General features: G+C 41.5%; 1 protein-coding gene across 1 annotated transcript; it reads right to left on the bottom strand.

Moving 5' to 3' along the window:
• Positions 1-25: 25 nt before the first annotated feature.
• Positions 26-9177, bottom strand: LOC311081393 (meprin A subunit beta-like; the record flags this gene model as incomplete). The annotated part of the gene is made up of 10 exons (XM_084111934.1): positions 26-72; positions 201-389; positions 474-698; positions 785-940; positions 1144-1362; positions 1448-1626; positions 1798-1915; positions 2013-2086; positions 8678-8819; positions 8973-9177. The coding sequence occupies 10 exons, from the start codon at positions 9175-9177 to the stop codon at positions 26-28; spliced, it is 1554 nt and encodes a 517-aa protein (XP_083968060.1).
• Positions 9178-16440: the final 7263 nt, after the last annotated feature.

Raw genomic sequence — 16440 nt, 5'->3', positions numbered from 1 at the left:
GCGCTTCTGTATGTGTGGATTCTGGTCAAGGATCTGGACGGTTATTTGTCTCCATGGACAAGGCCACTGCAACTGGTCATCATATACACCAGATACCAACTGAACAAATATTGAAAGTTGATTCCCTAACAGTAACCGAGCCCTAAAGCGATAACCATCACTGGAGTAATACAGTGGACTCAATAAATATTCAACCCCACTGTCCAGAATCTTCTCAAAGTCTCTTATCTGCCATGTGAGGGGACACTCGGTCTCTGAAACATTGATATCATCCAGTGAGAATCCTCCACTGGAGTTTCCAGCTCCTTTACGGCCTTCAAACACAACTTGGAAAGATGTATTTGCGTTCAGTGGCACGTGATGCAGCTTCCAGTAATAACCAGGGGTTTCTGCAAGAAAAGAAGCGGTCAGTAACACTGAAACACAGGCCTATATGACTTGCAGTCTGTAAAGTTCTGCAGGAAGAGACGGACCTGTGATCTGATCCATGAGTCTGAGAGTTCCTCGGCTGTCTGCTTCATCCTGGTACTCTCGGATCCAGATGTTGAGCTGGTCAGACTCATTCCCGCTGTGATAGTAGTAGAACTGCAGGCACTGGACTTTGCAGTCTCTTGTAGGGGTCAGTGTCTTGCTCTCCAATCTGGCTGCGTCCCCCTGGCTTCTGCCCTCAGTGCTGAAGTGCATGAAGAAAGACGTCCCTGCAGGCATGAAAACAGGAGTGTGTGGTTTGGGGAACTGGGAGGTACAGTGACTGCAACTGTGGATGGAAGTGAAGTGATCTCACCATTCTTCTCTTTGCCCAAGTAGCTGTGGTCAGTCACATTGATGCCACTCACTGACTTCACTCTCTGCCAGCCATAACCAGCAGCAGAACAGACACTCATCTGACACAGAGATTCATCATCAAAACTACAGTGGTCAAGGAAAGAGATGGAGGAATCTGCAATGCAAACAAACAAACACAGACTAAATCAATTCACTACCATTTCAATTTATCACAATGGTCTTTGGTCTCCCTGGCATCAAATATTGGTCCGGGTGAGATATCCAGCAACCGCAACTTCCTTTTAGTCTTACACAGAATCCACAAATTAAAAACAAACCAAACATTAAAGGCCACAAATGAAAACTGTAAATACTCACTGCATTTATAGAGTTTGTTGAGCTCAATCGCATCATATTCACTCATTTCCATTAGTTGTCCGATCACATCTTGAAACTCGGGATTCTTGGTAATGATCGTGGATCCATTACCGTTGCTGAAGGCATTTTGATCAAAATGCATCACAGAGTAATAATCATATGGGGTGCCTTCGGTGCTGGACACATTCTCACTGGATTTATTGAAATAACTCTCATACCCTGAACATAAAGACTATTGCAGTTATTAAAGTGATTAAGCATGTAAAGCATAATGAATTTTTTTATAATAAAACGACATGACAACCTTTGATGATGTTTTCATATCTGATTGTCACATAATCATCTCTGTCATATCGTGTCTGCTCATGGTAGAATCCCAGTGCATGGAGAAACTCATGCTCAACAATGGCTTTTATTCCACAGCCATTCCCAATGGAAAGAGTCTGGCCTCCAGGAGATGTGCGTCCGATATATGACCAACACCTGCAAAATAAGTCATTTCCAATTCATTTCCAGATACAATATGTGTTTAAATACCTTATTTGTCCAGACTTTTGACTGGTAAATAATACATTTTAATAATACTGTAAATTTTACTCTACAGATTCAGTCTAGCATAGGCTACATCAGAAATGTCTGTAATATATTCCTAACCCTTCACGTCTCTCCACAGAGATGTAAAACTCTTCTGCTGCTCTGGGCTTAAAGTCAATACATGATTTCAGTCTGAACTGCTCAAAGGCTCTCAAAATGACTCCTCTGTAGTTCATACCTATAAACACAAACAAAACTGAGTGGAAAACAATATAAAAGTTACATTAAATATTTCAAAGTTGATTGAAGCGTAAGTGAGGAATCTGAAATCTTACTGAGATTTACACTCAGCTCATAGGGGACGGGAATATCCCACCAGGACTGATTCCCTGGAGTGGCGCTCGCTTGCCTAGGCTTTAAAGCAGATCATTTCAATTATCTGGATTTCATTTATATAGACTTACCTTCATTTATATATATACAGACTTACCTTCATGATGTCTCCTTCTGTGAGATTTAAACCTAATACGACAAGAGTGTTCAGTTCACAGTGAATATGCTTGAATAAAGCACGAGTAATAATAATAATTTACAAACAAAAATAGATAAAAGTTTTCTTACTGCTTATAAAAATGTATTTGGGTTCTTGAAATGCTATAATAGTTTTACCTTTGTTTATATCCGGAATGCTCTTCCATTTCTCAGAAATGCCTTTTGAAAATTAAATTGAAAATTATATTGAAGTCAACAAAAGACACAGAGAGGGATTGAGCATCGTGTGCATTGAGTGCAGGACAAAATGTTATGAAACATTATGAAAGTAAGACGATAGATGAGCATTCACATCATCAGGCGGTAATGAGCAGTTAAAACAGGATATTTCATCCTGGAAACATTATAATAAATTTACAACAGATTAATGTGACTGTACTGTACTTACTTACAAGGTGGGTTTTGAGAACATGAGATATAAAAACAAGACAAAGAAAAATAGTTTTAAGCCTTAAAAATCAACAACTGTATATTGCTTTAACAATGACAATGTGGACAATGACTGTCCACTATCCAACTTACATCTGATGCTTGACCAAGAGCCAAAGCCAAGCTCAGCAGAAGAAAAGCACATACATGCATTGTCACTGGAAATCATAATGAGCACATTTGATTGATAAAGTTTCATCTTATCACTTATTAACCTGCAAGCTATTTAAGTTAAATGTAACTATACATATATTTAATATTAATTAATGATTAGAAGACCATTAACTCAGGAAACTAAAAGAGGGATACATACCAGTTTGCAGTCGGTAATGAGGCTTTATGTGTGAAGCAAGAGTCTTTTAAGCAGCAATGCCTAAAACCACCCTGACACTGACTGGAAAAACCAGCTAGATTGCAAAGTTAACATAACAGAAGTGTCTGTTTGTTTGCTCATTTTGGTCTTTACTTAAACATTTCAGACTCCATCATTGATGTTTAATATTTTGACATTTGGCTGTTGTAAAATCACTAAACCACAGCTTCACAGGGCTTGTTTTTTGTTAGTTTGTTTACGCATTTGGCAGATGCTTTTATCCAACGTGATTTACATTGCTTTATGCTTATAATCAGGGTTGGGAAGGTTACTTTTAAAATGTAAAATGTCCGAATCCACTTTTGCTAGTTTAACAACAGGAAAAGTGTTTGTGCACCCAGCACAGCGCCGCGATATTAAGTAATAAGGAAACAACCGAGAGAAATATATGTCTACTCCCTCAGATTTAACGTTTGATCTGTGTGTATACTCTCGTTCACGGTAGAGAAAGCTGCTTACATGTACAAAAGTATCCGTGAAGACTAACGGTGCAGTCTGTACGTGGTTTCTCCCGCCTCCTGCTCCTCAGACTGGACAGCACTCACACGGGTTGCCAGTTTGAGCACACTCAACAGGAACAAGCGCAATGGACAATGAGAATTGGCTAAGCGCAGTATCACAGACCAAACCAATAACAAACGTTCCAGCCTGGAAACGCACATTTCAAAGTAAAATTACTGGCTGTAGAAGTGTTTTTCAGAGAAACGAGTATGCGAGCTTAGCATGTTTCCTCAATACATGCAAACATATTATGGTATTTTTATGCTTTAGTAGAGTGAAAAAGTTACAAACAGCACCTATAAATGTAAACACAGCTTTTGAGTCTTTATCATCTTTTCCATATGTGGCAACATGATGATGACGTGACTCTAAGGGTTTGTTAAGAAAATTTTTAAATTTACACCAGGGAGAGAATTACCGATACCGGCAACCCAGCCCCAGAGGGCAGACTTGAAAAGCTACACCTCTAAAGATACCCGACTATGCCACCCCGGAATCACCTTTTGTAAGAATCACTGAAAAACACAGCAAACAAATGGTCATCCAAACCATTGGAGGCCTCGGAGAGAGTGTGTACTCCACACAGTGCTGAATCTGCGGAAAGCCAAGCTAGCGTTCAGCTGAGATTCACAGTGTCTAGCGCTGAAACAAACACACTGGTAGTAGCATAAAGCTAGTCTAGCACAGCAGAACGCTAATATACTTCACAGACACTACACAGCCGATCTGGATCTGGCCATAACAAGACAGTATGCTGTAGCGGATGAGCGGATCATTCATTTCATTTGGTTCTGAATTAATGAATCGTGGCTCGTTGAATCTGAACACAAATGCACATTCCTTCTTGCTTTCACACTCTGAACCCCCGAATGCAAATCATTTATGTTGGCTCCAGCTAGTCTGCAACAAATGGTCTTTCGCGACACTTTATGGCACCCCCCGGAGTATTACCAGAACCTAAAAATCAACATTCTCTTGCGAGCTCCGCAAGCCTTTCTATGTGACACACACACACACACAAACGTTTCTTTACACTGTTGGATTACATTTTTATTAAATGTTTAATTTAGTTTTTCCACTGCAATAGTATCTAAACTGATAAAATTTAGTACAAAATTTAAAATTTACTACATGGTTTTCTGTGTAATCATGTAGTTTATATGACATTTTACACCCTGCGTCGCAGGTGTCAACAGTTATGGTTTTGAGAAGAACTATGACACTCATGTAAATCAAGGACACAACACAGAATAAGTTATACGTGCCTGTAACTTACACAAGTTACAAGAATTAACTTTTAAGTGTATAAATTTGTATTTTTGTGAGAGTTATTAGAACTCTCAAAGGGGGAAGTGTTGGATTACATTTTTATTAAATGTTTAATTTAGTTTTTCCACTGCAATAGTATATAAACTGATAAAATTTAGTAGACTGATTTCAGGTGATTATTGAGTCTCCAGCAAGAGTCTCCATTCCTGCCAGACCTGTTTTCTCTATTGTGTTTTAAATGAGTCAGATCACTTGATTCTCACCTTTCGGAGCCCAGACGTTGAATAGTTAGGTTGAATGACTTTCACTGAGAATCTCACCTTTTGTTCTGCAAATGGCTTTCGGACCCAAATGGCTCTTGGAGCCTTATGCTGATTGAATTAGGATTGGCCAGACCCTCACAGTCTAGGGTGTTACCTTAACCTGTATAATCATTTACATGCTTTGTTTGAATTTGTCTCCACCTCCAAAAGTCCCTCCCCCTTGGAAGGTATATAACTGTAAATGTATAATGTTTGAGTTAGGTCATGTTGGAAGTTTCTACAGCCGCGTACAGCGGAGTTCTCAATAAAGAATAACTTCTGTTGAACGCGATCCCGACTGTCTCACTGGTCTCTGCTTCGAACAAAGAAAACTTTACAACAACACTCATCATGTAAGTCATTACTAAGATGTATTTGATAGGTTTGTGCGTTGCATAGCTGGTTAGCTCCTTTGCGACTGACATGAATCAGGTACTCAAGATGGCGGCAGACAAGTTTTAGAAGTGAGTGACGTCAGTGAGGAGATGTTGGTGACATCATCTGATATTCATCTATAGAAATATGCAAGCAAAAATATTGATTGTCCCCAAAACACTGCTTGCATACAGACAGCCGGCCTACTTAAACTCAACCCCACAAGACCATGCTGGATTTTATCAGTAGTGTATAAACAGTGATATTAAAAGAAACACATGATAATATCAAACTCAACACCATACTAATTTCAAAGGGAGGAAAATGCTTAACATGTAATTAAACGAGTTGCGTTCATATTCTGCGCCCATCTGCTTTTCTTTACATAGTATGCATTATTATTAGTATGGTGTTTACTAAGTTTGATAATATCATGTATTTCTTTTAATATCACTGTCTATATACAGTATTAAGCCACATTTAGAACGTCCCCAAGGAGGACGTGTACAAAAGAAGTCCCATTTCATTGGCTTGGTCAAAACGACTCCTTTGCGTTTCCTGCAGTTCCAGGATGTCAAATGTTGAATTTGCTGTCGAATTTAAACCACTGAATTTGTGGAAGCGAATTTGTAAATGGATTGAAAATTGCCTGTTGAATATTTTAGGTTGTATTTTTAAACAGAATGAACATTTTGGAAGTGAAATCTGAAAGGTGAATATTGAATTTGTAATAATGAAAATGTGTGTGAAATGTTTTGAATTGCAATATTCATAACTTAAATATTCAAAAAAATTACATTTCAAACCAAAATAAATACAATGCATTAAAATGCAAGCATGGTTAATGCAATATATATATATTTTTTCATTTAGTGCAATTCAACAAGCTTTTTTGTTTCAAAAACATTTGGCATTGCTTTACTTCCATATTGCCTGTTACAGATTACATTAATGTTTAAATAAAATAAATGGGATTCAAATTCAAAGTAATCACTCTGGTAATCTAAAATACTTTTTGGATGTAACTGTAATTAGATTACCACCCCTTTAAAATATAACTGTAATGAAATTTAGTTACTCATATTTTGCAGTTATTTTACAGTTACTCCCCAAACCCTGCTTATAATATAATATATTTCTGCCTCATACTGTGATCAGATCGCACTCGCTGGTGTCTGAAAGTGAGTTTTGAGCTGAGAACATGGTTTGAAATTTCAAAGTTCTGTCATGAAACTCTATATGGCACAGCATTTGAAATTGAACATCTAAGATGAGTGAACATTCTTTTACTCCTTATTACTGTTCATTATTGTGTGGTCTGCCTTTTAATCTTTAAATGAGCAACAGTACACATTTTAGAAGCAAGCGTCAGGCAGGAGTAAAGCATAAGCAGCAGCGAATACATGATTGTGTTTATGCAGCAGCAGCAAACAGTTCATGTTAAGTTTCATAAAAAAAGCTGAGAAAATAACATTTTTGTCAAAGACTACATCCAGATAAGATTCAGAACGATGATCAAAACATAGATGGAGCGCATCGAGTCCATCAACATTCCCAAAGCTTCAGGGTCCTATAGCTCGTCCTGGGTCGACATTTCATTCAGTAACATTGCGATTGTTTTGATTGATACTGTTAAATGTTGATGTTCACATTATTTTACATACGCATATGATTACAAATGATATCGCGCTTGTTTCTGCGTCATCTTCAGCTTTGTTTTGATCTGGATATTCTGTACTCTTCAGAAGATGTGTCATATCGCCCCCTAGCATAACATTGAAAACACGGAAAGCCGGAAAATTCCATCAATGGCGGGAATTTTCTAAAAGCGATTTAAAAAAAGTATTAAATGCTGAACGAGTGCAGGTAGATTTCAGATGCACGCAGTGTCAGAGTAACACTCTATGAGAAAACATTGCAAGAACAACGTTCATGGAACATCCTTACTATGTTATTTTCCCTTGACGAACATAACATTGAGAGAAAACGCTCTTAGAACAGAATTCTCGGAATGTCTTTACGTGATTAATATTTCCTGAATGTTTTTGGAATGTTTGCATGAAACATTGTGAGAACAATTTTAATGAAAAATCCTTAGAATGTTATTTGAAAAACATTCAGAAATAACGTTTTCATAACATTTTCAAAATTATAGAATGAAATGTTCCTCTAATCTTCACATAAATCAAGATTTTTTTTTTTTCTTAATACATAAAAAAACATTGGACGTTTTGAATGTTAACAAACATTCAGAAATAACATCTTCATAACTTGGGAATGTTAGCGAACATTCTAAGAACACTTTTTTTTTTTTTTTTTACTTATGTTTTTATTTAGAACCACAGCATTTTTATACAGTACAGTATGGCATCGGGTTTTAACATGTTAGTCCATTTTGTTTCCATAATATTGACAATTCTTAATTATATCGTACACATTATACAGAGAATGAAAACAAATACATCTAGTACAGGGGGAGGAAAAAAAATAAAATAAAAAACAAAAAAAGCGACTAAATAAATAAAAATAAATAAATGTAGAAAGGCAGAGATGAACACAGGGTGGATATGACAGTATAATTCTTGATCATAATTGCGCTGTCCTGCCTCGAAGGAACCTGAGGCAGGTGAGCACTGACTGGACGCGTTCCTCCGTGAGGTGCGCAGTCCGGGCAACCGAGTCCAGTTCCATACCGAGATAAGAGATCCTCTGCACGGTGCAGAGTTTGCTCTTATCCTAGTTGACCTGAAGCCCCAACCGGCTGAGGTGCCGAAGCACCATGTCCCTGTGATCGCACAACATCTCGCGAGTGAGCTAGAACGAGCCAGTCGTCGATATAGATGAGAATGCGAACGCCTTGCTCTCTCATGGAAAAATGGCCGCCTCCGTGACTTTCGTGAAGACACGGGGCGACAGGGCCAGCCCGAAGGGTAGGACTTTGTACTGATACGCTCGACCCTTGAAAGCAAACCGTAGAAACGGTCTGTGTCGAGGAAGAATCGAGACGTGAAAGTACGCGTCCTTCAGGTCGATCGCTGCAAACCAATCCTGGGGACGGATGCATTCGAAAATGCGCTTCTGCGTGAGCATTTTGAACGGGAGTTTGTGCAGGGCCCGATTCAAAACTCGCAGGTCCAGGATTGGCCGTAACCCACCGCCTTTCTTGGGTACAATGAAGTAGGGGCTGTAAAACCCAAACCTCATCTTGGCAGGAGGGACCGGCTCGATCGCGTCCTTCGCCAGCAGGACATCGATCTCTTCCCGCAAGACAGACTGAATTGCATAGCCGAACCGAATGGTGCGGATGAGCCATCGGGACGGACCCGGAAGCGCTAGCCAGGCTTCCAGATACAACAAACCCACCCTGTCTCAACAAACCCACCCTCGCCACCGGCGTACCCGCGGAGGGGCAGCGAGGTGGAAGACAGGGACCCGGCTCTGGTGGCATTGTAGCGACCGAGAGCGGGATCTGGGCGTTTTAACTTGACACCAACCTGCTTCCACCTGTGGGCAGACGGCAGAGAAGGCCCGTGGGCATTCTGCCGCGGGCTGCCCGGTGGCGAGGGGAGGGGGAGAGACGAGGAACGAGGCCCTGACTCCTCGTGTCCTGGTCTCTGCGCCTCCGGGCCCAGCTGCTATCCGCGAGCTGGGGAGAGGGGAACGGGAGTGGCGCTGTTCGGGGGTGGCGCGCACTGCCATTCTGACCCTCTCGGACGGAGGAGACTGGTCTTACTGGTCTGCCAGACTCGACCGTGAGGGGAAACGAGGAGCGAGGCCCGGGGAAATGAAATTCTCCACCCGGCCCTCCCCCGGGGGAAGGAGTAGTTATGACACGCACTCCCGAAGAGCAGACATCACATACTCTGGGTCGCTCCTCTCAGGGTCGTTTCCCTTACCTTTGCTGGGGGGAAACAAACTCCGAGCGGGCTGGTTTTGAGGCGCTTCTGGACCACCAGTGTGGACATCGTCTGACCGAGGGCCAGCGCTGTGACTAATCACGGTCAGTCACTAAGCGCAGCTCCACCCCGAATTAGAACTACCCACGTGCACTGAATGTGAAGGGGTAGTGAGAGAGGAAAAACTTCTGCAGATTTAGGCATGTTTGGCTTGCCATATTGGCACCAAAATGCTTCCATACTGCCAAAAATTTTCACACGCATCCAGGCACTTTAGACCCAGGAAGTGTGGCTGTCAAGTCTGAATCTTCAGCACTAGAACACACCATTATAATAGGAACTCAGCATCATTTTCAGAGTATAACAGCCCTCTCTCCGATGTAGCGATCGACATCTGTCCTCCCCTGGGGCCCCGAATGAAATGCTTGGTCCCTCATGAGAAGGACCAAAATCCCATTCAAAGCCTCGACGGCACACGGCACGCTGAGTGGCTCAAGCCTTTACGAGAAAGGGGAGACGAACAACGTGCCGACGTGGTCATGCACTCATGAGAGAACATGAACCACCCATGAACGCAGTCCCAACACACTGATTAGGCATGTGAAACAGCGATCATGGCCGTCAACCAGGCATGCAAGACAGTGAACGTGGCCATCGCATCGATGACACACAGCACGCTGAGTGTTCAAGCCCTCAGGCAGGACGAACAACGTGCCGACGTGGTCATGCTCTCATGTAGATAGCACAAACCACCCACGAACACAGTCTCAGCATGTTTGCGAGTGGTTCGTGCTCACTGTAACCCTCAGATCACCAATGTTATTCGCCAAAGTAGCCCTCTTCTGGTGCACCAGAAGAGAGACTAGATCGGGAAATAAGCAAAGGGACTCACCTCATAGAGGCACGCGAGTCTTGATCTTGACCGCGCATCTTGAGCGCCGAATGACGCGCGCTGGGTTGCCGTGACAACCCGCGCTGTCAATTGGCAGCTCGACGGCACACGGCACGCTGAGCGGCCCAAGCCTTTACAAAAAAGAGACAAGGCTTTAAGAGCTAATCAAAGCTAATTATTGTGGTTACATCTTCCTAAACTCTATTTTAAACGTTTAAGAGCTATGAGTGATGCAATACCAAAATAAAACGATAAGCAGACTAGGCTGTCTAATAGGCGGAGATTAATGTGCACACAAACAAAGTCGGCAGTCGCGTTGAGCCTTCTGACAGGAGTAAAGGCTATGAGGGATAGCCTGGAAATCCAGACCTAAATCTAAAAGATTAATGGTCTGGTGTGGACTAATGAAAATCGGCCAGCTCGAGGGGCGGCACCAAGCATGCATTTGAAAATCTCACTGCACACAATTGGATAACACTACGACCAATCATAACAATGAGCCCCATACGCTTAGCTACCAGCGGAGCTAACTGGTAGATTATACTCTTACCGTATCCGGTCGGAAAAACAGCAAAAACGTCCTTCTTGCAAAGGAAGGATTCGGGCGGCGTCTTCTGTTCCTCTTTTAGATAAAAAGCCAAGTCTAACTCGTTCATTGTAGCGGCCAAAGCCGTTTCAAACAACTGTGTTCATTCAGAGCCATCCTGCAATGTTTACTAATGACTTCGACATCACAACGCTGTCGTCATCGGATTAGCTCGCCTCTGGCCCGCCTATATCAGATGTGATGTGATTGGTGCAGCTCGGATCGAGGGGCATATTTAATGAGCATCATTACTCGACGCCAGAGTAACTCGCTGAGCAAATTTAACTTGTGCTCTCGCGAGAACTCTGGATTACCAGGGTATATGAGGGATGCAATACAAAAAATGATGAGCTGACTAGGCTGTCTATTAGGCGGAAATTAGCCTAATCTGCACGTAGGGTTGCCAACTTCAGAAAAGGAAAATGCGGGACAATCGTGGTTCTTTATAGGAAAATGAGGGACACTCAAAATATTTGTACTGTATCACACAGTGTACGTCATTTCAGTGTCTGCTGTTAAGTGTGTTTTTAAAAGGTTATCAGACATAAACACATTTGTATTGCTTAACCTATTTATGTATTTAATTGTAAAAATAATTTTAATGTCATACATAAAAAGTCACATTACAAACAAACCATCGTTAAAAATAACAGCATTTATCTAAAATAGACATTATACACTAGGCTTACAGTTCAAAAGTTTGGGGTTAGTAAGATTATTTTTTTGGAAAAAAAATTAAAGAAAGTAATTGCCTACTTTTATTCAGCAAGGATGCATCACATTAATCAAAAGTGACAGTAAAGACATTTATAATGTTACAAAAGCTTTCTATTTCAGATAAATCTCTTATGAACTTTATATTTATCAAAGAATCCTGGGGGGAAAAAACCTGTTTTAAACATTAATAATAATCAGAAATGTTTTTTGAGCATATTATTCCCTCAGGTAGATTACATGTTTTCTTGCGTGGCTGGATGTTAGACTCATGAACAATAATCACGTTGTTTGCATTCGCCAAAATTGATTTGCCGAAATCAAAACGTGGACAGTGAAAGGAAATTACCGTTAGCGCGAGACGAGTCCGGCTTGAAGCGGAAGCGACCAGACGGCAGAGGATTATGTTCGCAAATCAAACAATGATTTGTCTCAAAACAAGGATTAAAAAATTGGATGATGATGTCGGTGATCATTCTCCAGTGTCGTGATCAGCACTGCTGCTGTTGTCAGTCAGTGGTTAGATCAGCGTAGTAGGCTAGTCAAAAAACAGGACACGGGAGGTCACGCACGGGACAAATAAATTAGGCCCAAAATACGGGACACTTATGAAATGCATATTCATGTTTTGTAAATGATTAGTTCATCATTAACTAACCACTTATAAATGACCTACAACTGAACGTTATTATAAAGTGTTACCCAGCCCTTTTTTCTCCCATAAATAAAAACCTTGCTACTTGGGGTATTTTACATGCACAATGCCAAGAGAGGCATAGTCTAGAAGTAGGCCTAACAGCTGAACTTCAAGTCAGTAAAATAATAATAAAAACAATTATTTAATTCTATAATAGGACTAGTAATAAGTAGATATTTAAAATACATCAATAACTGATATCAAAGTTTAACACAGTCAATATGATGGCAATGTCAAGTCAAGTCATCTTCATTTATATAGCGCTTTTAACAATGTAGATAGTTTCAAAGCAGCTTTACAGAGATAAACGTGTAATTTATGGTAACAGAGATTGTTTTGGCTTTATAGCGGTTCTTTAATAAAGTTATTTTCCAGCTAAAGTTAGTTTTGATTGATTCACTTCCGTCGCAACGATCATTTGTTATTAAAGGAGAACTCGGCAACTCTAGTCACTTCTTCGCTGATTTTCCCTTTTGTTGTCGCATGTTTTCCCCACGAGCTCCCCCTACAGCTGTGGGGCGTATATTTCACAACACTGTCGTGAAAAACTCACTTGCGGCGGCCTCCTCCCCCTCTCTACCGCTGCTCATGTGCGTTTGTTATGATCGGAGTGAGCCAACTGTATCGTGTGGAGTCATGTCTACTGAGGTGGGTAATACTTCATACACACATCATAGAACAATGACATGTACATTTTGTATTCTGTTATCAAACATAAACCGTAACGGGTTATGTGGATAAAACAAGAAAATATTACAGCTAGTAATTATATTAATTATAGTCTAACCTACCCCCAATGGAACTGTTATTGCAAAGTTTAGCTTATCGTGATGCAGAAAATGCTCAAGTTGCATTATTTCATAAAGTAGAAAAAAATTATAGTTTATAATGAATGTTTTACCTGTTATTATTAAACAATTATAGATCTAAATGGAGTTAGTCGACCTACCGTAAGTATAAACAATTTGCGCACAATTTTCCTTGACTACAAAATCAAATGTTAGTGTTTTAAATTAATTTTCTACGGTATACTAAACTGTTTCATCGAATGATAATATTACAGGATTCAACTTCAAATTCGGCCTCGTCCGAATTCACCCCTCAGGCTATAGGAACCAAAAGGAACACTAAACCTCCAAGGACGAGGGCACCTAGGAGGGTCACAAGACCTAAGGACCTAGAACCTGATGTCCAGAGCAGGCTGAGGGAACTGCAGGAGAAACGGACACACGAGACAAAGGTTTGTTTGTGATCAAACAACATTAATCTTACTGTTAGTTTTTTGCTGAAGATATATGTATCTAATAACATAAATAATGTGTTGTAGGAGAAAATTAAGTTTCTGGAGCCTGGCCAGAAGGACGTACTTCTTGAAAAAGTAGTTACAAGACTACCTGGGTTGATGTTTAACATCTTGTCTTTAATGGAGTAACACAACAACCGGACCCTGACCCAGAAGGACTTCACTGGTGCGTTTGTGGCCATTGTCGTGATATGGCAACAGATGTCGAAAAGGTCTACTGTCGCCAAACCCACGAGCACTGTATCAGCAACATGGCATACATGGCACACTATGTATTAGACGAGGTGGTGTTGCGACTGGCCCGTGGAGCTTGGAATGACATTTTTGCCCTAAATGGTCACCAGGAGCCAGGGGAGGAGCAGCGACAGTACAGACATTCAGCCTACCGCCAGTTTGTACTGTGGCAGCATGGCCGCCTTGGAATAGGGAATAGGGTCGTCATCCCAAGCTGTTGTGTTTGGAAAATTAGACCCAGACAGCAAACTGACTACGAAACGCATCCGCCGCGGTGTGCAAGTGGACGCAGTTTCGGATCCGCTTTCTGGATCCGTTCCGGAGTTCACTGTACCTCCGCGGCGGATGCGTTTCGTAGTCAGTTTGCTGTCTGGGTCTAATACTGATCCGGCTCGCGGATCCGGTCCGACACCGTTGCGGTCCCTTTGCGGATCCGTGCATAAATGGATACATCCGCCCCGGCTTCGCTTTGGATCCGCGAATGAGCCGCATATCCGCTCCGGGTCCGTTTTGGACCCGTTCATATGAGCATCGTATCCAGCCCGGGTCCGTTTTGGACCTGTTCATATGAGCATCGTATCCAGCCCGGGTCCGTTTTGGACCCGTTCATAAAATTCCGACTGCAATGCCACTTTTTTCCCCACACTGCCTGATAACATCCTCCTCATCCAAAATTAATGCAATGAATCCAGTGTATGAACGTGATTGCACTGCGCCTTGTTAAAGATGTCAGGAGGAGAAGGCTGTGAAATCAGCTTGACGTGGCTATATGTGGGTTTTGGTATGATTACATTAGGCTGCATTGCATTACGTTTGGCTGACGCATTTTTAACATGGTAGCCTACAGTTTGCATTTTAAGGCAATTCTCTCAACAATTATATATATATTAAAAAGGTAGAGTACAATAAGAATAAGTGCATCAGTGTCGAGTGCTGTTTTTAAACAGTCGAGTTTCAGTTCTAAGTGCTAGGATCAGCAAGACTAGTTGTAAGTAGTGCTACGAGAGGAGATGTTCTCTGATTATAAATGGGCTACAGGCCAATGGAATTTGTAAAGGGCATGGTCTCTGAATTGGAAAACAATGTGTAGCCTGCGACAGACTATTTAAATTAAAACAAACAATTTGAAAGAAATAAAACATTTTATTTAACAAAAGAACACAAACATAACAAAAGAACACATACAAATAAGTAGCCTAATCTTCGGCCTCAGCCTGGTTAAACCGGTTGTTCAGGCGCCTCCTCGCCGCACCACGGTCTGCAGCCAAATTGAACTATCTTATGGAATACCGTTGAATGTCTGTGGCTGTACGACACAAACCATTTGCACGTACAGCACCTGTAAGCACAAAATGAGGTTTTAAATTCAGTATTTGGTAGGCTACTACCCGGGCTGCCCAGTTATTGGCTGGAATTAACCAGTGTTGCCAGATTGGCATCTTTTGACTTCGTCGGCTGGGGAAAATAAGCCGGTGTTATTTTAACACCGGCTTAGGCGGGCAGATAAAGTTAAATTGTAGGGCAGATTTGAGTTCAATTGTTGATCTGTGACAGAATCATTGTTGGGGCGGATTTTTTGCTGAAGGGGGCGGGTTTTCGATCATGATTGGGTGGAAATCACTCAACCCAATCTGGCAACACCGTTTACAGTCGACCCCAGGCGCACACAATCTCAGCACGACAGACACGTGGAGCCTCAGCGGATTTTCTACAACATCACATAAAGGTATGCTCCCCTATTATTTTGTTTAGATAACCACGCTAAGTTTTGCTGATTTACGTTACAAGCAAAAGTTTTTGTCGTTAACATGGTACAGAGATGGTTGCAGTGGGTCGTCAGTATTCAATGATCTGTGGTAACGCTATGCTAACAGGTGTAGTGAGCTTGTATTCGTCTGAAATGGAACTTAGCTAACTGCTGTACCATATTGCATACAATTGAAGCTAACGTTACTACTTACCAATACAACTGCTCATTTTAATACTGGGCTAGCTGCTAATGTTACAAAATAGAGCCCTCTTGCTATTTAGTGGTAAGTTAAGTTGCTTTGGCTATATATTCTCTATGCCGTAATGGTACAGTAGCCAAGCTAACTGTGTGTGAGTGTGTGTTTTAACCCTAGATACTTCTTAGCCTACACTGGGGAAGACGGTAAAAGTGACATGACCACAGGACGCAAGTACCCCAACATACACATGTTCAAATTACTGTGTGATATGCTTTAAGAACTATAATGCAACTTTAACATTAGCGCTCAATAGTTGAGATATCCAGCAGCTAACATCATGCGCGGAAGTTGACATTGGAAGGGGGTGGGGACGACACGAGCCTCGGTAGGACACGAGCACGCAGCTGTGTGTGGGAGCCGTTACACTTCCCTTCCCTGCTGCTGAATACTTAAAGTGACTTACGGTACAGCAGTGTCTTTGACGACATGTGACCGAATGCCCTCTTGCCGTTTGCCCCCTTCCAGCTTATGGTCTTGGCCACTTCTTCAGTGAACATCCGAGAGAGGATGTTCCACGCCACTCTCTTCACATCTTGGCCACCGATCGTGGCCAAAGAAGAAATCTAAAAGTAAGTCACAAAACACCTTAAAATACAGACAAGGTATAAAGCCCTGATGCAATAACTTGTAC

This window comes from Abramis brama (assembly GCF_963993115.1).
Source record: "Abramis brama genome assembly, chromosome: 4".
Lineage (NCBI taxonomy): Eukaryota > Metazoa > Chordata > Actinopteri > Cypriniformes > Leuciscidae > Abramis > Abramis brama.
Note: the sequence above shows the minus strand (reverse complement) of the source record. Positions and strands in the feature narration are given on the sequence as shown.